Below are 23278 nucleotides of genomic sequence, written 5' to 3'. Positions count from 1 at the left end.
CCAACCCATTCTTCACAAAGCAGCTAAAATTATTTTTGTAAAGCATAGATCTGACCGTGCCCCTACCTGATAAACACTAAATTACCTTTCTGATCAAATAGAAACTCCTCTGTTTAGCATATAAATGTCACTAGAACCTGGCCCCTTTCCACCTTCTTTCTATGGTTTCCTGTTTCCATGCTTTTGTACTGGCTGTTTTCCCGTGCCTGGAATTCCATCCCTCCTCATGTCTACCTTTTGGGAGTCCTTGGTTTCTTTCAAGACTCAGCTCGAGCACCACCTTCTGCAGGAGGCCTTTCCTGGTCCTCCCCAGCTGCTGGTACCTTTTCTTCCAAGGTTACCTTGTGTTTGTTTTGTTCGTGTCTTGATATATACCAGTACATGTTCTAGTTATCTCCTGTTAGAATATAAGCTCTTTGGGGCAGAGACTGTTTCACCTTTGTCTTTGCATCCCTAGCTCATTAGCATAGAGCAGGCACTTAATACAGGTTTGTTGATTGAAGTTGGGATTAGATTGTGGAATGCCCTAAATACCAGGTTGAGAAGTTTGTATTTCACCCCAGAGACTACAATGTGCTGCTGGAAGTTTGTGAGTAGGGGAGTAGTTAGCTTTACACTGTAAGAAGTCTTTGCAGGGTTCTGGAATAAGAAATCTTATTTTTCTCAAGGAGTCTTGGGGCCCAAGTTCAAATCCAGACTCTGTCACTGTCCCTTGTGACCTTGGATAAGTCATTTAACTTCTCTGCTCCTCAGTTTCCTGAAGGGATCGAATTAGATGATGAGGTCCACTTCCAGCTCCAGGTCTATGACCCTGTGAACTGATTCCCCTTTAGAGGTGTCAGTCAGTAATAAAACACCCCCAAATGAAACCAGCTAGGCATTTACTCAAATATTGTGCTTGTTCTATGCATAGCACTGTTGTGAGAGCTGTAGTAAATACATACAGACAATGTTTATTCAGTTAAAAACTATTTCTGCTTGATAATTTAGAGGAGGAGGCAAAACAGAGATACGTCAAAAGTTAAAAAGCACAGCTAGGCAGTGCCAGAAAAGACCTAACTTCTTCCATGAAACGTTTATATTACTACTGCTATTAACAACTAGCATTTCTATGGTGCTTTATAGGTTTGAAAAGGCTTTACAAATATTATTTTATTTGATCCTCACAACAGCAACCTTGAGAGGTAGGTGCTATTATTATCCGCATTTTACAGATTAGGAAACTGAGGCAGACAGGTTAAGTGATTTTCCCAGGGTCACACAGCTAGTAAGCATCTGAGAGAGGATTTGAACTCAGGTCTTTCTGACTCCAGGTGAAACACTCTTTCCACTTGCCACCAGCTGTCCTGGTTTAGCTTAACAGTGGTTTTGCTCTTGTCTGAGCCCAATGCACTTATTGACTATAGAATCTGACAACTAAACAGGCAGTTTTAAGTTGGAGAGAGCGACTGACCTCAGGAAACCTGGGTTGTGGTGTCAGCTGTGCCATTAATTCACTGTGGGAACATATGCAAGTCATTTTTTTGTCCAGTCTCTTCATCTTTCTTAAAACAACTACATAATTGCTGTAAAGTCCCCTCCAATAGGAACAACTTTAAGACATTTTATATTCTTCTTCTTATTGGTAATACAGGGAAGGAACAATGACTTTGGAGTCCCAGCTCCACCATTTAACTAGCCTTGTAGCTACGGCAGCCTCTGAGCCTCAGTTTCCTTATCTTTAGAGTGGAAATATTCAAGCAGTTAACCAACATGTATTAAACACCAGCTGTTTGTAGAGCACTTTGTTGAGGAGTGATACCAAATTTAGATATGACATGGTCCCTGCCTAGATGGGGTTTATAATTGTGTAGAGGTATCAAAGAAGTGTATGTTCAAAGAAAATGAGTTAGTCACATGGTGGGAGCAAGAGATAACCAATGGATAGCCTGAAGTCATCACTGGTATCTTTGCCATATTAAGGGAACCCAGGAAAGAACCCTAGAACTTTAAATAATCCTCCTGTGGCAGACTTATGGGAGAACATGGGACAGCAGTCACACAGGATGGACAGGCACAGATAGGTTTTGATCTGCAGTGTTGGAGGTACTATCCACATTAACGAGATCATGGGTCATTTACAACATTGAAGTGGTACATTAGGGAATTGCAAAACAAAGAACTTTGTGAAAGCCATGGGAGGGAAAGCTGTTAGTGACAAGGCTTTGTGAGACAAGTGGCATTTGAATTGGGCTTAAAAAAATTGGTAGTTTTTCAACAGGGGAATTTTGGACATAGATAGTATCCAGGCATAGAGAAGCGCATGAATAACCACCCCTCCCCCCAAATATGAACATGCAGGGCATATTTGGGAAATAGAAAATAGATGGTTTGGCTGAAATACCATGTGAGAGTACTGAGATAAGACTGGAAAGATGAGTAGTCCTGGATCATGGAGGACTTTGAATTCCTTAGCTAAGGGGTTTGAATTCTACTTAGCAGCCACTGAAGATTTCTGCAATGACATAAACAATATAGGCATAATAGATTTTTCTAGAAGCAGTATGATGTATTGAAGAGGAGAGAGAACAAAGGCATGAAAATTATTTTAATAACCCATGTAGGTGGTAACAAGGGCTGTCTCTACTAAAGTGAAGGCAGTAGGAAAAGAGGGAGACGGGAGGTAGCCTGAGAAGGAATGGACAGGACTTGGTAACTGAGGTGTAAAGAATAGGGAAGCATTAAAAATAAATGGTGCCACCACTAATAAAAAATAGTGAAGTCAGATGGAGGAGCCTTATTAGAAATAAGATAAAACCGGGTTTGGGACATACTAGGATTGGGGTGCTGGTGAGACACTTTGGTGAAGACTGATGGGCAGTGGGAGATGGAAGGCCTTGAGCTATAGGATTTGGGAGAGAATGCAGAGAAATGGTGTGAATGAGATTGCTAATGAGTAGCAGAGGAGAATAGAAAGGGGTGTGTGTATGTGGACACAAAGGAGGCAGAGCTCTGGAGGTTATAGCTGCAGGGGTACATAACTTGGGGTCCTTGAACTTGTTTTAAAAATATTTTGATGACTTTCAATAAAATTGGGGTGAGATCCATCACACACACACACACTTCTAGAGGTTTAATAACTACTTCCAGAGTGTACTGTCTCTGAAGCTTAGGTAAGAAAGCATATTCATTTGGAAGGGGTATTCAGCAATGTCAAAAGATGTAGAGGGTGAAACCATAGGATTTGGTGATCAAGAAAGAAATCATTGGCAACTTTTGAGAAAGCAGTTTTGGTAGTGAGACAGTGGTAGTGGTGGGGAAATATTTCAAGGGATTAAAGACAGTGCCCAGTGAGGAAGTAGAGGCATTGGGCACAGCTAAATTTTTCATTAAATTTAGCAGGGAAGGGTGGGTCAGAAGGGTCAAAAGGAAGGTTTTTGTTGTTGTTTGTAAGCACTTGAGAGATTTGTTTGCAAGCAAATGATGAGAAGCCAAATGAAAAGAGGTTGATTGCTGGAGCAAAGTTCAAGACAAGGTAGGAGTAAATAGGGTCAAGGATGCAGTAGGATGCAAGTCGAGAGATTAGAGGACTGAGTATATTTCTTTGAACGGAGAGGTGACATGAGGAATAAAGACAGGAAATTGAGGATTCTTCTTAGATTATCTGCTTTAAATTTGGAGAACTAGCAATATCCTTTTAATTCCCTCTACTTTAAGGTTGCTTGTGAGGATCAAATGTATATATAACTTTGTAAACTCTAACACATTAAGTGTAATCTATATCAACATTTGTTGTTTGATTGATAGAACAGTATTCCAGAAGTTTACAGGAGGGAGAAACAGTATGGGACTGGATACTTAAGGTTAAACTTGTTCTAAGTCTTGAAACACTCATCTTAAAGAGCTTTTTTCCCCCCACTTAATAATATTTTATCTTTTCCAATTACATGTAAAGATAGTTTTCAACATTCACCTTTATAAGATTTTGAGCTCTAAATTTTTTTCTCCCTCCCCTCTTTCTCCAAGAAGGCATGCAATCTGATATAGGTTATACACGTACAATCCATTACACATATTTCCTCATTAGTCATGATTGAAGGAAGAATCAGAACAAAAGGGAAAAACAAGAAAGAAAAGAGAGAAAACAGCATGCTTTGATCTGCATTCAGACTCTATATAGCTCTTACTGTGGATGTGGATAGCATTTTCCATCATGAGTCTTCTGGAATTGTCTTAGATCATTGCATTGCTGAGAAGAGCTAAGTCTATCAAAGTTGGTCATTGCACAGTATTGCTGTTACCGTGCCTAGTGTTCTCTTGGTTCTGCTCACTTCACTCAGCATAGGTTCATGTCTTTCCAGATTTTTCTGAAATCCACCTGCTCATCATTTCTTATAGCACAATAGTATTCCAGTACATTTATATACCACAACTTGTTCAGCCATTCCCCAACTGATGGGCATCCCCTCAATTTCCAATTCTTTGCCACCACAAAAAGAGCTGCTATATTTTTGTACGTGTGGATCCTTTTCCCTTTTTTATGATCTCTTTGAGATACAGACTTAGTAGTGGTATTGCTGGATCAAAGGTTATGCAGTTTTATAGCCCTTTGGGCATAGTTCCAAATTGCTCTTGAGAGAGAGCTTATTAAACTGATTTCTAGTAGATATACCTGTGTCATATTTCCAATGTGACCAGGGGCACATTAATGCCTCAGTTATTCTCTTTGTAAAATATTTATCTCCTGATTTTTCCCACAGAATTGTTATGAGGATGAATAAGAAAAAATGTTTTCAACTTATTGGAAATTTTCCATGTAAATATAAGTTAGTATTCATTTCCTTAGATTCAGAGCCAAGGTATAATTTAATGGAATTTAAAATAAACTTTCCATACCTTTTTTGAGAAATGTATTTTTTACTCTGTTCAGTTGTTTCAATCATGTTAACTCTTCATGACCCCTTTTAGGGTTTTCTTGGCAGAGATACTGAAGTGGTTTGACATTTCCTTCTCCAACTCATTTTACAGATGAGGAAACTGAAGCAAACAGGGTTAAGTGACTAGTCCAGGGTTACATAGCTAGTGTCTAAGGCAAGATTCCACTGCACCACTGAGTTGCCCTATTTTTCACTCTAGCAATTTTGATATCCCTATAATGACCTGATTAGAGAACTGACAATATATTACAGAAGTAATTAGGGAATATCACTTCAAGCATTGTTTTAATTTAATTCAGTTGACTTTACTAAATTATATTCTTTGGTTCGAGCAAGGAACTGAGCTGTACATTGTATGATAAGAAGATGGATGACTGAGTCAGAAGAGAAACCAATTTTATATGCCCTGGCATTTAATAGTTTATTTCTAGAAAATATACCATGATAGGGAGTTTTTGCCCTAATTTCAATGTCACTGAAACAGTAGCTCTCTTTTCCTATTTGTTTCTGATATTAGTTTTGCACTATTTGGTTACATACTTTAAAATTAATATTTTTTAAAGTATTAATCATCAGTCCACCTTCATATAATTAGAGCAAAGGAAAATTCTTAAAAGCCTCGTCTTCTATTTTAAGTTAAAACCATATAATGAAGATTTAAAATTTATCTGCCAAAGCACAGCATCATTTCTTTTTTTTAAGGATTAACTGTGTGGTTTTACTGTTTCTTTTGAAATTAAATATCTTGTTTTAAAATGAAAAGTTTCATAAAAATTTGTGAACAGAATTTGATTGTTTTCAAAATGTAAAAACAATAGAGAGTTAAATAGGAACTGCAAATCAAGTCCTGTGTCCTTTGGAGGTCCTCCACAAAAAAATCTATCTGAACAAATGAATGAATTTTTTTTTAGTGGCTTGTTAACTCTCTTCATTTGAAATAGGAACTCATCACAATTAGGACAACATAATTTCCTAAGTAAAAACAATAAAAGCATTTTTCATTTCTTTCATAAAATTTTATTTAACCTGAAAATTTCTCAAGTCAGCCAAAGCCTTCATTTCCAGGTAACTTCTTCATCAGGTTTCAGTTCCCTGTGTAGAAGGAAAAAAAGAGGGGTAAAAGACAAACATTTAAGAAACAATTTTTGTGAGAGGAAAAAAGAAAGTTAAAAGAAGGCTAACTTACTATTTTTTATTTTGTTAATTTGACTGTATTTTATGAGACATTAGTGTAATGGAAAGAGAAGTAGATTTGTAGTTAGAGGACCCAGTTCAAATTCTGACTGTTACTTGCTAGACTTTATGTGAGCTCTGTCAAGTCCCTTAACCTCTGTGGGCCTCAATTTCTTTGTGTGTAAAATGAGAGGATTGGACTAGATGATCTCTAAGGTTCCTTTAACTCCAAACTGTGATCTTATGACTTTATAACATATTCAAAATATGGTAATCCTTGTTTTTATGATACCTTCTCAGTTAAAACTAAAGGCATATCAATGTAAATGATGTACAATCTACATGAAAGTAGCAGGAAAAAGGGGAAAAACCTAGTCAAATTAGATTTTTGTCTTTATTTTTCATTTTTTAAGATACTGAGATCAACTATTCTAACCTCCTTGCTAATAGTAAAATGCTATATAAATGTAAGTTCTCATTCAAGATGTTTTGTCCAGTATTCTGAAATGTATACATTTCATCCTTATCTTTCATGATTTTATTCATTTCTCTCAAATTCTCAGCATTTTTCCTAGGCTAAGAAAATCCCAATTTCTTTTTTAATCTGACTTCATATGGAAGGCTCTATCACCTTGATCTTTTTGGGTGTGCTTCTCTGGACCTTCTCCAGCTCCACTATGTATTTCTTGAGGTACAGCAACCAGCTCAACACAAAGTATAGACAGCTTCTTGACTTAGGAATACTTGACCTGTAACCACATATGAGCATCCTGCTGCTGGAACCTTTCCCTGCTAATAACCTACCAGAGAAACTAGTTACATCTGCAAATGTTAGTCTATACATCTGCCTAAGCCACCCCTCCCAACCTTTGCACCTGATGTGCAAACCTTTCTTTTCAGGGCTAGGAGGGACTTAGACTAAACTTTTAGGACTACTATTAGTATTATTTTAGCTATATTACAGATCAAATGAGAAACTGGTTTGAAAAATACAAAATACACAAAAGCATCATCATTACTATAGGTGGAGTGTTCTACTGGTACTTCATCATGACATGGAAATGACCTTGGGGTCCTAAGGGCTTCCAGTATGAAGATTTTCATCTAAGACTCATCTCTTGGTTGAGAATATGGTGATGAATTTTTAAGCCATAGCAACTCTCACATTGTCTCCTAATTCATAAAGGGGTTTTGAGATGCATTACTGGAAGAAGTACCGACACTGGCAAAGTCATAGATCTCTGAAGTATGGGCGAAATCAATTTTCCTGAGGTGGTGCAAAAACCCAAACAACAATGTTCTTATGGGAAAATGTGTTCCAAGTTCCAAGTAACTTAATAATAACTGAACTTTTGAAATACAAGAACTGCTGTCTTTATTTTGTTGATATGCCTTACCAAATTTATTGTAAGAGCATTTTTTTAGGTGATAGCATTTTAATGAGATTCCAAATGGGATGTAATAACTTATGTTTATTTTATGCTGACTGCAGAACACTATTGGTTAACTCAGTACTATAAAAAATAATAAAACAGTCAGTTAACAGAAGGTTTAGAAAACAAGTATATAAACCAACCTTTTAAATAACATGCTCTTATTCCGGAAAGTAGTTAGTTTTTCATCACTCTTCTTGTCTAGATAATAACCAATGAAAAATCCCATTGGTACCAGAATATGAACCCAGTGGTCACGCACGGCCTGAATCAAATTCACCATGATTGCTTTAAAAAAAAACAAAACAAAAAACAGGAGTAGGGGGAGAGAAAAAGGCTTAACAAGATAGAGATATTTGATTGTGAGAACTCTTTAAAACCTCACCTAAAATAGGAAGAAAGTGTTTAGTGGAAGAGAAGGGTTAAATATGAATACTGAAGTTCACTTTAAACTTCCAACTTGTTTTCATTCTTTGGGCTTCATTAATTGATTCATTCAATAGTTAGTGTTGAATTTATGTATGGGTATGGAATTGTATTAGGCACTGAGGAGAATACAAGTTCCTCAACATTACATGATATATAGTGTCTAAAATTCATGATGAAGATAAAGGGTAGTAGTAGTATGGACTAGTGTGCAAGTTGATTTCTTTTTAGGGAAAAAAAAAGTCAATCAAAAAAACATTTAAGTATATATTATGTTCCAGGCACTGTCCTAGGCACTGGTGATAGGAATATAATAAATAAAAAATTCCTAATCACAAGGATCTTACAGTTGATTTATTTTCCCCCAGCAATCTGTTTTAATTGTTTTGTGGTGGTGGTTGTTTCCTTATACATTGTTCTAGTCATTGTGTATATTATTCTCCTGGCTCTGTTTAATTCACTGTTCGTGCAAATCTTTCCATGCTTCTTTGTATTAATCATACTTTTTCCTTTTTTTAGGCACAGTAGTATTTCTTGATATTTATGAATCACAATTTGTTTAGCCATTCCCCAATCACTTTGTTTCCCAGTTCCCTGCAACTACAAAAAATACTTTGATAACTATTTTGGTGTATAAGGAACCTTTCTTTTTTATCTGCTGTGTCTTTGAGGGTATATGTCTAGCAGTAGAATCTCTGAGTCAAAGAATATGGGCATTTGCATAACTCTACAATGTTTTCCAGCATATCTGTACCCATTTTCAGCCCCAAATGCAACTATGGACCTGTCTAGGAGTTGGTTTCTTGAGTTTTGTTTCCAGTCTCCTCATTCACCCACGAGTTAAGATAAAAAGGCTTTATAACACTGTTTCTCCCTTTCCCTATCTTCAAAATGGAAGCTATTCCTGGCAAATTAATCCACCTTATAAAATTCATTTAGAATTATTTTAGATTTTGTAACTTATTTTTTAATCCAAGGTCAAAAGCACTACTATTACATCTATTGAAACAAACTTCTTGGTAAATCTATCAAATATTATTAACTGACTACTAAAAAAAGTGTAAACATAATAAAAAAAACTTATTAGCAAGGAGGTCAGAATAGCTGACCTCAGTATCTTAAAAAAAGATGCTAACTGCAATACTAAAGAAGATAGAGAAATACTCATTTCCAATATCCATACCAATGCTAATGCTAGAGAAATCTGCAAAATAGGGTTTTTCAATAGATTTTACAAATTAATACAAAAACCTCTTTACAAAGACTGAAACCAGGTCCTAAATTCAGATTTCATTGTAAAGAATTTCAGGGAGGAAGAGTAGTTTTAGAGCTGGAAGGGGCTTCAAAGGCCCTCTTGTGCAACTCTCATTTTACAAAGGAGGAAACTGAGAACTAGGAAGGTCAAGTGACTTGCTCAAAGTTACACAGACAGTGAGAGGTAGGATATGAATTGTATCAGATACTCAGCTCCCATAGCCAGTAATCTTTCCATTCTACCTTGACCAGCGAGCTATTAATAAAACATCAATTTCTTCTAAATGGACTACAAAACTAATTATTGGAGTTTTCTTATCTTTTTTTTAAAGGAAGAAACCAAATTATGCTTAGTTATATACTGTGATTAAGAAGGAATATGCAGAAGTCAGTGTGTAATAATGAAAAATGAAAAAAAGAGAAATGGATTTGGAGTCAGAAAACCTGGGTGAGAATCCTAACTGGTGCATACCATCTCTAGTACCTTAAGTCAATCATTTCATCTATCAGGGTCTCAGTTTCCACATCTATAAAATGAAGGGGTTAGTTAGACTAAAGGATTTCTGAAGTTCCTTCCAGCTCTAAATTCTGTGATTCAACTAAGCTAGTCGCGTGACCTGCGTAAGTGACTTACACTGTGAGGCCATTTTCCATTGCTGCAAAAAGAGGCTGGTGGAAGAAGATCATCTGTAAGGAAGACCCTTTCTATCTCTAAATCCTATACTCCTTTGGATAAATCATTAAAAACTCTCTGGGATGAATGAATTCAGCAAACATTTACTGAGTAACTGCTGTGTGAAGAACACCCTGTTGTGTTTTGAATGGAATACAAAGATGATTAAGAACATAGTCCTTGCCTTCAAGGAGCTTATGATCTAGTTGGGGATGTAAAATATGCACAAATTCATACAATTTAGAGAGATAATCAAAGAGGAGAGGGACTGACAAGTGTCAAAGGGTGCAGAGAGGTCAAGATGGATGAAAATTGGAAAAGGCTATTAGCTATCACTGGAGAGAGTAGTTTTGGTTGAATGATGAGGTTGGAATGAGTGATACAATCACAGCTGGGCATTTGTTTCATCCTATTTTTCTGGAAGACCAACCTTTTTCACTGTCCACTGCTTTAGTGAGATTTTCTATGGCTTTCTATGTTCTAAATAACTGGTTGTATTTTTCTTTTTTAAATTCTGAGAATTGTAATGTCTATCCTTATTTCTTCCTTTAATTCTTTTAACTGAGCTTCTACACCATCTGGGAGTAAGGAAGGCATAGGCTTAAGCCCTAACTTTTAACACATCCTTGTAGTATGATCTTAGGCAAATCATTTAACCTTACCCAGGAAACACTCTAAGACTCATAAGATCTGCATTGGTAGAGGGATTTTCTTATTAGGAGCTCTCTTTTTTAAAAGGGGGAAAATACCAAAAATCCACATTCAGGAATCTTTTTGATTGACTGAGAGTGAACCAGGCATTTATAACACAGACTAAAAAGTTTAATCCATAGTGTGAAATGGTGGAAATAGTATCAGACTTATTAAGACTCAGGCTCAATTCTCCTTTCAATGCTTTCTGGCTTTCCTCAAATGTAAAATGAGGATAAAAATAATTTAAAGATTGTTTTGTGAGGCTCAAATGAGATAATGCATGCAAAGTGCTTTATAAACACAAAGCACTATGTAAGTGTTGCTTGTTGTTATTACTCAGTGGATGAATCCCAAAATAATCTTTGGAATGTTCTAGTATAGAAGATATGATCATCTTGGGGATATGAGGAGGAATAAATGATTCATTCTGAAGGGAATCATAATAAAGATCCAAGCTAGGGTCAAGGAATTGTGACTAGACAGAATAGCTCAAGAAATTTAAGTATCAACTATTTAGGGACCAAGTAGTTTTCTTTTATTTATAGTTCTAGTTAGCTTACTTTGGTATAATTTTATTTTCTTTGGTATCTATATCTTCTTTTTTCCTCTGTAAACAAACCGTAGAAAATGTACTTTTAGTGTCTGGAATGGTATGAGACAGGGTAAAAGGAAGAAAGGGATTCAATGTGAAAAATTCAGCATTAGTAACAATGAGAGAAGAAGGGGGGGGGAAGATGATAAGGATAAAGTATGGTAATATTTAAATGAAATGGCTATGAGGAAGAACTCATACCCAGGGAAGCCTAAAGTCCAGTTAAGTTAAACTAACCATTTATTAAATACCTAACACATGCAAGGCACTTGTGCTAGGTACTGAGCATATAAAGATAGATAGCTGGGTGACCAGGAAACTGGCACTAATAGAAACAAATAAGGTAAGGAGAAGAGAGAAAATCAAGGAGTATTATTTTGGACATGTTCAATTTGAGGTGCTGGCAGGGTAATTCGCAATGAAATATACAGCAGACATATGGGACTAAGACTGTAGGGGAAGGTTGGGAATGAAGAAGATAGAGATTTGGGATTCATTTGCATAAAGTTACTAATAAAATCATGGGAGTACACGAGATCACCAACAGACAGAAGGTAGAGAGAAAAGATAAGGGCCAAGGGGAAAATTTGAGGGAAATATATACTAAAGGGTCAGGAGGAAGAAAAGAAACCAGGCAAAAAGAGAAGATAACTCTCAAGCAAGAAGAGGCCACCTTAAATGTCAATGAAGAAGTTATCAAGGAGTGCTTCTTTTTCCAAATGCCATGGAGAAGTCAAGGAGGATGAAGATGGGAAAAAGCCATTGCATTTAGCAATAAAATCATTAGTGGTCCTAGAGAGTGGTGCTTCAGTATAGGGATAGAGGCAGAGTTTAAGCAAGTGTGTGGTGAAGCAATAAATCCTGATTATTCTTTCTACAGGTTTGGCAGTAAAGGAGAAGAGAGAGAAGATAGCTTGAAGAGGTAAGCAGGGTCAAGAGGAAGAGTAAGGAATAAGTACTATGTGTCAGGCACTGTGCTAAGTGCTTTACAAATATCTCACCTGATCCTCACAATAACCCTTTGAAGTATGTGCTGTTATCTCTATTTTACAGTTGAGGAAAACAGATAAAATGGCCTGCCCACATGTGTGTGAGGCCAAATTTGAATTTGGGTCTTCCCGAGGCCAGTCTCAGCAATTTATCTATGGCATCTCTTAGCTGCTTATAAAGAATTTTTTTTTTTTTTTTTTAAAGATCTAGAGATCTAAGAATGTAGGCTAAGGGAAAGAGGCCATTGAAAGGAGAGAATGGTGATACATGAAGGAAGGTCTGATTGATGAGCATGGTCATATCAAAGACTCCTTTTGAGATTAAGGGTACAAGTAGCGGGGTTAGCTTCAAAAAGGAGGGCCATGTTTTCCTCTTATATTATAGATAAGGAAAGGGGGAAATGGCTGAAGACAGGAGATTTACAGCAGAGATGTCAAACTCAAAAATGGGACCATAATCCCTGTGGGGCAGCATACTGACTTAGAAAACCACATGTTAATATCATCTATGTTCTATTGTATTTTTATTTATTTTGTTAAGATATTTCCCAATTACATTTCAATCTGATTCAGGCAGCACTCAGGATTGCCTGGTATGTTTGACGCCTCTGAAATAGGGGGACACTCATAGAATCGTAACATTTAAAGCTGGAATGGATTGTAAATATCAGGTAGTCAAACCACTTCCTTTTACAGAAGAGGAACTAAGGCTAAGATTTTAAGTGAAATTTCCAAGAATTAAGTAGCCATCAGGATTCAAACCCAGGCCTTCTGACTCCAAACACAGTGATCCTTTCATTACACCAAGATAAGGGATTTCATATTGGATGACCTCAGTCTTCTCCAGACAGTGGAAGGCAAAATCAATTGATGAGAATAAGGTGGGATGGGATGAATTGGGCACTTAAGGAACATCTGAAATTACCTTTATGGGAAATGTAATGGTCAATAAGACATCAATAAAAGGATTCCTATGGAGCAGTGGGATTTCAGTTGAGATTAGAAAGTATAAACTGCAATGGACCCAGGTTGAGAGGATTTCATAATTTCCTCCATGTCTGGCAGGTCAGAAGTAGAAAGAGAAGAGGTAATTCCTATATGCTATGAGTTAACTATGGTTAAAATTGTGCAGTGCAGTAATGGCAGAAGGTCAAAGGAACAGAAGGATTTAAGGGTGAAAATTTCAAGTATTCAAGAAGCCTATGGCTGGATCCTTTCTGATCCTTGTTTCCCAACCACTGGACCAAGGCATTTTCTTTTTCTTTTTTTGGGGGGTGGGAGGGGTGTTAGGAGGGTGGTCCAGAAATATGATTTCCTTCATATAAGAAACTCCCAACGTGGAGACTTTCTCCTGCCTCTCTGCAAATTCTGACTGATCCACAAAACTTTTACTTCTAAACAGTTCCTACTTCTAACTTTTAAAACTCATGTATATGGCAACATTCTCAAATACAATCAATAGGCTATCACTATCTAAAGTACTCCTAACTTATCTATATTACTTTTATATAAACTGAGTAACTTTATAGCCCTTACCTGCTGGAATGTCACAACTCAAGTTACAATTCTTGGGGCAGCTAGGTGGTGCTGTGGATAGAGCACTGGCCCTGGAGTCAGAAGGACCTGAATTCAAATTTGGTCTCAGACCAGCACTTGACACTTACTAGCTGTGTGACCCTGGGCAAGTCACTTAACCCCAATTGCCTAAAACAAAACAAAAAATCAAGTTACAATTCTGGAGTTATAACTTGTGATCATCATTTACCAAAAAAAGGCCGCATGACTACAATATGCCTTGTGGAACATAATGTTTACATCAGAGTTAGAAGTTTTGAAAAACCACAAGTTGTCATGTACTGACCACTAGGTTGTGTTCTAAATATGATTATTCTATGAGAAGCAGCTTGGTGTAAGAACACTGGACTTGGGAGTCAGGAAATATCCAGGTTCAAAGCCCATTCCTGACACTAGCTATGTCTATGATCAAGTCATTTTAGCTTTCTTGGCCTCAAATTACTTATCTGCAAAATGGCTATAATTTTGTATCAACCTCCAGGGTTGTTGTGAGGACACAATCATAATTATGTGATGTTCCAGAGGCACCATGGGCCTAGTAGATCTAGAGCCAACCTGGAAGTCAGGAAGACCTGGATCCAAATTTGTGAACAAAGGCAAGTCACTTTATCTCGAAGCAACTAGGCAACTCCTGAACACTCTAAATTTCAGAGAAGGTGCTAAGCAGCATTGGTAGAAGGAGTTTAATCATTTGAGAGTTGTCTCCAGTAATGACATCAAAAGTCCAGTCTCTATTTAAAGTGCTATATAAATGTTAGCTATTAATATGAGCTTACAGTGAAACAGCTACACATACAGTTCTTAGTCTTCATAATTTTGTAGAAAATCAGAGTAGAAAGGTACCATAAAGGTCACTTAACCTAACCTCTTTATTAACAGTATCTGTAGTACCTATTTCACAGGAATGTTATGAAGATCAAAAAAGAAAACCTATGCAAAGTGCTGTGGAAAACATTAGATTTTATATAAATAATAGCAGCTATATAGGGTTTTGCAAGCCCTGTAGATAAGTTTTTTCATCTTATCCTTGTAATAACCCTGTGAGGTAGGTGCTATTATTATCCCTAATAACCTTCTGCTTGGACTCCCAGCCTCGAATCTCTTTCCATTTCAGTCTGTCCTCCACTCAGCTGTCAAATTCCAAAAGCACACATCTGACCTCAACCCTGTATTCAATAAACTCCATTGGTTCCGTATCACACCTCTGGGATCAAGTATAAAATTCTCTTGTGTGGCATTCAAAAAAGCCCTTTGTGAACCTACCTTTCCTGTTTTCTTATACATAACTTCCACCCCTCCATTTACTCTGGCATCAGTATCACTGGCTTCCTTGCTATTCCTCAAAAAAGATATATCATCTCTAGACTTGACACTTGCTGTCCCCCTGTGTCTGGAATGCTTTCCCTCTTCTCTGCTTCCTAGCTTCCCTTAAGTCCCAGTTAAAATCCCACCTTCTACAAAGGAGCCTTTACTTTAATAAGCCTTAATGCTAGTGCCTACCCTCTATTGATTATTTCCAATTTACCATACACATATATGTGTGTATATATATATATACACACACATACACATATACATACATACATATGTATCTTTTTTGTATATAGCAGTCAATCTTTTGCCTTTTTTTTAGGTGGGGGGAGGGCCTGAAGTACTTAGTACAGTGCCTGGCACATAATAGGCAATTAATAAATGCTTACTGATTGGCTAACAGATGAGGAAACTGAGGCAGGGGTTAAATGACTTTCTCATGCTCACACAAATTTTAAGTGTCTGAATAGAGACTTTAATTCAAGTCTTCCTGACTGCAAGTCCAGAAGTTTAGTTTATAGCACAGCCTCAAACTGAGTAGTTTTCTATTTCCAATCCAGTTCACTTTTCCACTGCACCAGGCTGTACTGATTTTAAATTTGTATTCTATTCTTTTTTTTTAAACACGTGAATCCTATTGGTATCAGTGTATTTAAGAATGCGTTTCCCATTGGGCAGAAAAGTATTGTGCCTAGGCGCTGGGGATAAAAATTCCAGCCAGTATTTTTCCCATAGCAAATGATCAATAAAATTGATGAAACTGAATTCAATTTTGTGGTTGTACCAAAATCTGGGATTTAGAGACAATTTAAAGGGAAACCATCACTTGTCCTAAATACTGCTCTAGCCTGTAATCTACAAGGGGTGTAGCACAGGGACTCATTCCCAATATACCAATTTTCCAAGAATTTGGCACAGTGTCTGGCATGCAGTAGGCGCTTAATATATGTTTACTAAGATTGGTAGTCTCTGCTGTCATCGTACGAAGCACCTATGAACAAAAGCGCAGCACTAGGCACTGGGAGAAGACAGCTCTGGGAGGACGCGGCTCCTGGCCTCACGGAGGTCACTCGTTCCTAAATGCCACTAGATTTCTCCCCTGAGAAGAAGCTCCCGTCTCTACTCCCCAAGGTTGTCCGAGGAGTGGCCATCACAAAGGGCGGCCCCGCGGGCCGGGCCAAGGGACCACGAACGTCCTCCGCCCTCCTGGAGACCCCCACTCCCTCGCCTGTCCTCCGAGAAGCGAGTGTGAGGCTGCACGAAAGAAACTGAAGCCCACACCTAGAGCCTCCCGGCTTCTGCCCCCCTCTCGAATCATGCACTCACCTGCAGGCCGGGATGCCGAGCGCCGAGAGCTCCGCCAAGGGCAGCAGCTCTCTTCGAGGACTCTAGCCCCGACCTCCGGCGCCGTCACGTCCTGCGAGACTCCACCATTCCCTGCGCTGGGGGGAAGGCGAGGGGTGCTGGAAAGTCACACCCTCCGTCCTTTTCTTGTTTGTCCTTGACCTCCGGATAGATTTAAAAATTCTGAGACTTCTTCACCAGTGTGGCTTGCGTGGAACCTCCCAGGCTGGGTCGAGTCACTGTTCGTGCCCCACGCTGTGCCTCTGCCCCCCGGGGAGAAGTGGTAGTTCCCAGTTCGCCCCGCCTCTCTTTCGCCCCTCCCCCAACATGGCGGCTGCCAGCCAGCGCTTGCTGTTGGCGGGTAGTGGTGGCGGCTGCTGTTGCTGAAGAAGCTGCTGCTTCTTTCATTCGGGCTCCGACCTAGAGAAGAATTGTAAAGTGAGGGAGGTAGGAAGGAAAGACGAGAGTGCTGAGGGAGGGCCGAGGAGGTAAGTGATAGTGCAAGAGCAGAGGAGGGAAATCGGCCGGGAGAGTGGGGCTCCTGGGCCTCCGAGAGGACGGGCGAGAATCTCGCTTAGGCGCCCGCAGGCAGGCGCCTCAGACGATGCCCCGCGGCGGCCAGCCTCATGCTTGCAGGCCCGGAAGTTACAAAGCGATCCGGAACAGCCGGGCGGTGGGAGCCTTCCTAGACTAGTCGCCTCCTTGCTCCGACGCTTCTCTTCCTCCTTTGGCACTCCCCCCCTCCCCCCCCCCGGAGTAAATAAAGTCCCCTCCTTGACGCCTGTTTCCGCTTGACCTCCACCCGTCGCCGCTTAGCCGGTGTCCCTGCGGCTTTCCTCCCAAGGGTCAGCGGGCTGACTCTTCCCCCTCTCCCCTCCGGCGCCCAGTTGTTCCGCTGTTTCTGTCCATTACCATTTACCAGCCTGCTGACCACCTTGGACGGCGTCACCCTCGTCTTGACTGCCCTTCGGAGGCTCAGCATCCCCCGTCCTATAGAAAGCAGCGAGTCAGAAAGCGGGGAGCGGGAGAAAGTGGAGCCTGGCGTGCCCCATAGCCCCGGGGCGCGCCTTGTCACGTTTTGGCCCCGAACCTAGCTCAGAATAAGCATTTAATAAATTTAAATCGAAGCTTTTTCTTTTTTTGTTGCCGTTCTTGCATGGGGCTAACTCAACGAAAAAAGAAAAACATTACAGAACTGCTACCAGTTGTCTTTATTTTCACTAATCTCTAATTGAAATGTAGCATTTTCTTCAATTATTTTAAGACATTATTCAGAGAAGGTACCTAGGCTTATGCCAAAGGGTCTATGGCACGAACGAGGTTAAGAACCCCGGTCATGAATAAACACAGATAACCACCTCCTTTCCAATACCTGTTAGATCTTAGAATTTGTATTTCTGCCCCCTCATGTCTTGTTTCTGCTCTTGTCATTGTCACCCACAACAGGCATTTATTGAGTTCCCACATGTTCGATTTATGTTAGGTTTTAAGGGTGAAATAATAATAGCTCTCATCCTTAAGTCTCTTTCAAGGATTACATGGTCTTCCCTATAAGAGTGTGTGAGTGGGTAGAGCAAGTATTGTGCTCTTTTTACAGATAAGGAAATTAATGCTCAGAGAAATTAAGTGACTAGTCAGTGGCTGCACAGCTAGTAGCAGAGCTGGGACTGTCTGTTATCCAGTTCTTCTGATTCTGTGTCCAGTGTAGCTTTTTTTCTTAATAGATCACAGTGATTTTCATGAAAGATGCAATCCTGTTCAGCTAAAGTTTAAGTGCCTAGTAAATTCAAGGCAGGGCAGGCACTAACTAGCGGTGTGACCCTGAGTAAGTCACTTAACCCTGTTTGCTTCAGTTCCTCTTTTGTAAAATGAGCTGGAGAAGGAGGTGGCAAACCACTCCACTATCTTTGCCAAAAAAAAAAAATAACAAAGAAAACCCAACCTGGAATGGGGTCGTAAAGATTTAGTCATTAAAAGAACTGAACAACAAAAATTCAAGGTAGTAGAGCTCCAAAGACAGACACAATAGTCTGCGAGGAGAAGGAGCTTACCTACTGTTGAGGGGACATAATATGGAACCAGATAAGCAAATTTAAAGTAAATTGAGGAAGGAGAGAACATTAACACCTGGGAAAAGGCTTTTCATAAGAGATGGCTCCTGAACTAATAGTAAAATGAAGGTGAAGATTCTTAGAGAGTGGATAAGGCAAGGGATGCCTTCCAAGTAGGTGGTACAGACAACCTATGCAAATAAAGGCATGGATGTGGAGATGAAATGCAAATTTAAGAAACATCTAGTAGTTGATTTTAGCTGAAATGTGGTCATGTGTCCAGAGGAGTAATAGGAATTAAGTCTGGAAAGATAGGCTGGAACCAGAAGATGGGTTTATTTTATTTTTTAAATAAATTTTTATTGATATCTATTGTTTTAACAAAGCCAAAATTTCTCTCAGTGTTGCTCCTCTCCTTCCCTCTCAGAAAGCTCTGTCCTATAACAGATTTTTTCTTTTAAAGAAAAAGAGGAAGAGGAACAAAATCAGCAAAACCAGTCAAGATACCAAGAAAGGCTGGAAATATATGCAGTGTTTCACATCTGTGGATCTCCTTTCTCTGCAGTGGAGTTAGGGAGAAGGGGGAGATAATTTCTCATATCCTTTTTAGGAGATATGTTCTTTATAATTTTACAGTGCTCAGTTTCAGTTATTTTGTGGAGGTGACTCTTTCCATTTACACTCTTGTAGCCACTGTGTATATTGTTATTTTGACTTTGCTTACTTAACTCAGCATCAGTTCATGTGAATCTTTCCATGCTTCTCTGCATATTTGTCATTTCTTTCCATTACATTCATATACTGTAATTTGTTTATCCATTCCTCAAATAACAGGCATCTCCTTTGTTTCCAGTTCTTTGCTATCACAAAAATATTGCTATAAATTTATGTGTATATATATATATATATATATATATATAGGAATATTGCTTTCTATCTGCGCCTACTCAGAGTATAACCCCAGTGGTGGAATCTCTGGATTAAAAGTCATGAACATTTTGGTCACTTCATTTGCATAATTCCAAATTGTTTTCCTGAATAGTCGTACTGATTCACCTCTCCACCAACAGTATACAAGTGTGCTTATCTTCCTATGATCCCTCCAACATTGACTGTTCTTATTTCTTATTATCTTTGCCAATTGCAGGGTGAACCAGAAGATTGTTTTGAATTGCATTTCTCTTATTAATGATTTGGCTCGTTCTTTTATGTGTTTGTTAGAAGTTTGCAATTCTCCTTTTGGGAACTATTTGTTCTTATCCTTTAATCACATATATTGGGGGATAGCATTTAGTCTCATACCATGAATACCAAAGCAAACTTTACCATCATATCATTACATGGAAATAGTTTTTTCCCCCTTTGCCTATCTTTTTCATTTTAATTCTTTTCTGATAGTATTGTTATTTCTAGCATAGAAGTAGAACTTTGTCAAGTATCTATGGCCCCATATCAAATAATAGTGGGGAGCTCAGGCATTTTGCTTTACTCCTGTAATTCACTTAATTTTTCCTTTATTACTTTATATAGTATGTTTTGCATGATTTCACATATATAATTGATGTCATTTTGCTTGCCTTCTCAGTGGCAGAGAGAGAATTTGGAACTCAATTTAAAAAAAAGAATGCTAAAAATAATATTTTTTAAAAGGGAAAAGTTAAATATATAAACTATAAAAGTGAATTTAGATACTAAGGCATTTTGAGCATATGAGTTTAATATTGATAATAGTTTATGATTTAGCATAATAATTTCCTTGTTCATCTATTTTGTGAATTTCTATTTTTCTTTCATCTTTATTTGCATGATTGAAATTTCTAATTTTAAAAAAATTCACCTAAGGCACAGTAAATTTTATTCCAGCTCCTTTTTTATTGTGTATATGCCTTTGGTTTTTAGGTGTATTTGTTGTAAACAGTTGATTGTGGGATTTTGTTTTCTTATCTAATCAGTTACTCTTTCAATTTTATTGGGTTGTTTTATGCATTGAGTTTTAAAGTTATAAGAGTTAGGTTTATATTTTCCTCCATTTGTCTCTAGTAGTGTTTTTCTTAATGGGATTTTAAAAATTCCTTCCCTCTCTTTATTTTTTTAAAATTTATTTATTTATTTTTAGTTTTCAACATTCACTTCCACAGGATTTTGAGTTCCAAATTTTCTCCCCACCTTGTCCCACCCCAACCAAAGATGTCATGCATTCTGAATACCCCTTCTCCTAATCTGCCCTCCCTTCTATCCCCCCCTTCTCTTATCCCCTTCCCCTTCAATTTTCCTGTAGGGCAGGATAGATTTCTATACCCCATTTCCTGTATATCTTATTTCCCAGTTGCATGTGAAAACAATTTTTTTTTAACTTTTGTTTTTAAAACTTTGGGTTCCAAATTTTCCCCCTTCCTCCCTCCCCACCCACCCTCATTGAGAAGGCAAGCAACTCAATACAGGTTATACATGTGTAGTCATGCAAAACACTTCCATAGTAGTCATGTTGTTAAAAACTAAGTATATTTCCCTTAATCCTATCCCACCCCCATATTCTCTCTTTTGACCCTGTCCCTCTTTAGAAGTGTTTGCTTTTGATTACCCCCCCCCTCAATCTGCCCTCCCCTCTATCATCCTCCTGCTCTCTTGTCCCCTTCCCCCCCTATTTTCCTGTAGGGTAAGATAGATTTCCATACCCAATTGAGTGTATATGTTATTCTCTCCTTATGCCAAATCCGATGAGAGTAAGATTCACTCATTCCCTCTTACCTTCCCCAGTTTCCCCTCTACTGTAAAAGCCTTTTCTGTTTTATGTGAGATAATTTACCCCATTCTACCTCTCCCTTTCTCCTTCTCTCCATATAATCCTCTCTAACCTCTTAATTTTACTCTCTAGATATCACCCCTTCATCTTCAACTCATCCTGTGCCCTCTATTTATCTATCTATCTATATACATATATACATATAATTTTTTTCCCTCCAACTGCTCTAATACTGATGTTTCCATGCAGAATGTAAACAGTTCAACTAACCTTAATAAGTCTCTTATGATTTGTCTTTCCTGTTTACCTCTTCATGTTTCACTTGAGTCTTATATCTGAAAGTCAAATTTTCTATTTAGCTCTGGTCCTTTCATCAAGAATGCTTGAAAGTCCTCTATTTCACTGAATGTCTATTTTTTCTCCTGAAGGATTATGCTCAGTTTTGCTGGGTAGGTGACCGCTTTCCCTTTAAAGAGAGTACTTTTTCAGATCAGCTAGGTGGTACGGTGGATAAAGCACTGGCCCTGGATTGAGGAGGACCTGAGTTCAAATCTGGCCGCAGATACATAACACTTACTAGCTGTGTGACCCTGGGCAAGTCACTTAACCCCATTGCCTAGCCAAAAAAAAAAAAAAAGGAAAGGAAAAGAAAAAAAAGAGTAGTTTTTCTCTTCTTTAAGGCAGTTCCCACAGCTTCTCTTTCTCTTACCCTGCAGTCACTCCTTCACTCCATTCCTTGCCCCACTCCACCCCTGCCCCCCACCATTTTAACCTTAGTTTTGCTAAACTTAATTCCCTTTTCTTTCTTTCTTTTTTTTTTCCCGTTAATCTGGGTATCCAGTTCTTTCCCTTTTTTCCCCTCTCAAGTAAAATTCTCCTTCCTCTCACTTTCAATCTTTGATTTGTTTTCTTTTTTCCAGAAAGGATTTCTTTCCCACATTCTCTTCATTCATTCTCTTTCTCTTCTATCTCTTCAAGACTGATTCATGATCCTTACTTTTTTTATTCCTTCTTTATTTTGTATTCTTAAAGCTTCTAAAGTAATTTTTGAGTTCTTTCTCTTAACAATTTCTGTGCTATTACTTTGTAAAAGTTATAAACCCCTCCCCTCTCTCTTTTTTCTATTGTGTTTGAGTCTTAGAAGCATCAGTTCCTGCAGGAGTTAGAAAGAAAATTGAAGTATTGCCCCATGGTAAAAATTTCCCCATGTCCCTGATTTTGTGGTCTGTTTCTACTTTCTGCCTTTTTCCATCCCATGCTTTTTATTGGCACTTTGTTTTCTGTGTTCACAAGTTACATGTAGTTTTTTTTTTAATTTAACAATTCGTTTTCTTGTATTAATTTTTCCATTATGATGTTTAGGTTTTTTTATTTGTTTCTTTTTCTTCTGGGAGACTTATAATCCTCAAGTTGTCTTTGTGCATCTTGTCTTTGAGATTAATATGTTTTGCTTGTATGGAGATTACATTTTTAAGATTATGTTTTAATATTATTGCTTTTTGCTTTTCTTCTAGATTGTCCCTTACTTCTATGTTCAGCATTCTCAATCAACTGTTCTCTCTTTCGTTTCTATGGATTTCAGTTTTGTTTTGGTTTTTTTTTTTGTTCTTCCTACTGTTTCTGCTGTACAGGCCATAAATGCTGCTTTTATCCTTCTTATTTCTCTCTTGAACCAATTGGTCCTACTATGAGACCATGCTCTCTTGAGAATTCACAGAGTCCTCTGCCTTATCAGGTGTTGATTCAATTTCCTTTGTCTTGAAATATTTAGAGATGTTTTAACTCATTTGGATGTCCTAGGGTCTGTTTTTCTTCTGTTTTGGTATATTCCCTATTGATATAGCTTCTTGTACTTAAGGTTTTAAACTGAATTTTCTTCCTCTTGAGATCTTCAGTATTCCCACTTGTATTCCCCTATTGCATACTTTCTAACTCCTTCCCCTTTGATAGCAGATTCACCTGGGGAGATTGGGCATCAAAGCTTACACAGTCTTCTCTTGCATTGGGGAATTCACATTTCACTATTCTCAGTCCCATCCCCAAGTAACTTCTGAGGGGACAGAACTGACACTGGCATAGTGTCCCCAGTTCCCTCCGCTTTTTAG

The 23278-nt window shown here is 38.2% G+C and overlaps 2 protein-coding genes across 5 annotated transcripts in view; one reads left to right on the top strand and one right to left on the bottom strand.

Annotated features, from left to right (window-relative positions):
* Positions 1–23278, top strand: part of CPSF2 (cleavage and polyadenylation specific factor 2) — a 47184-nt gene that overhangs the window by 1685 nt on the left and 22221 nt on the right. Inside the window, exon 1 of one of the 3 annotated variants that reach the window (XM_027869971.1) lies at positions 12062–12082. The exons of 1 other annotated variant lie outside the window; for it this stretch is intronic. The gene's annotated coding sequence lies outside the window, so the exon portion shown is untranslated. Of the gene's footprint in view, positions 1–12061; positions 12083–16403; positions 16868–23278 lie in introns of those variants that run through there. One more of the 3 variants, XM_027869970.1, reaches the window with a different exon arrangement.
* NDUFB1 (NADH:ubiquinone oxidoreductase subunit B1) lies at positions 5911–13790 on the bottom strand. 2 transcript variants are annotated; one of them, XM_027869973.1, is made up of 4 exons: positions 13686–13790; positions 7666–7810; positions 6721–6838; positions 5921–6008 (listed from the first exon to the last, which is right to left on the bottom strand). In XM_027869973.1, the coding sequence occupies exons 2-4, from the start codon at positions 7803–7805 to the stop codon at positions 5994–5996; spliced, it is 273 nt and encodes a 90-aa protein (XP_027725774.1). In that variant the 5' UTR covers positions 7806–7810; positions 13686–13790; the 3' UTR covers positions 5921–5993. The 2 variants fall into 2 exon arrangements, with proteins under 2 accessions (XP_027725775.1, XP_027725774.1); XM_027869974.1 differs by lacking the exon at positions 6721–6838 and having other exon boundaries at positions 5911–6008.

Source organism: Vombatus ursinus, unplaced genomic scaffold, assembly GCF_900497805.2.
Source record: "Vombatus ursinus unplaced genomic scaffold, bare-nosed wombat genome assembly UNPS02014794.1, whole genome shotgun sequence".
Lineage (NCBI taxonomy): Eukaryota > Metazoa > Chordata > Mammalia > Diprotodontia > Vombatidae > Vombatus > Vombatus ursinus.
This window is presented reverse-complemented; position numbering and strand designations above follow the sequence as displayed.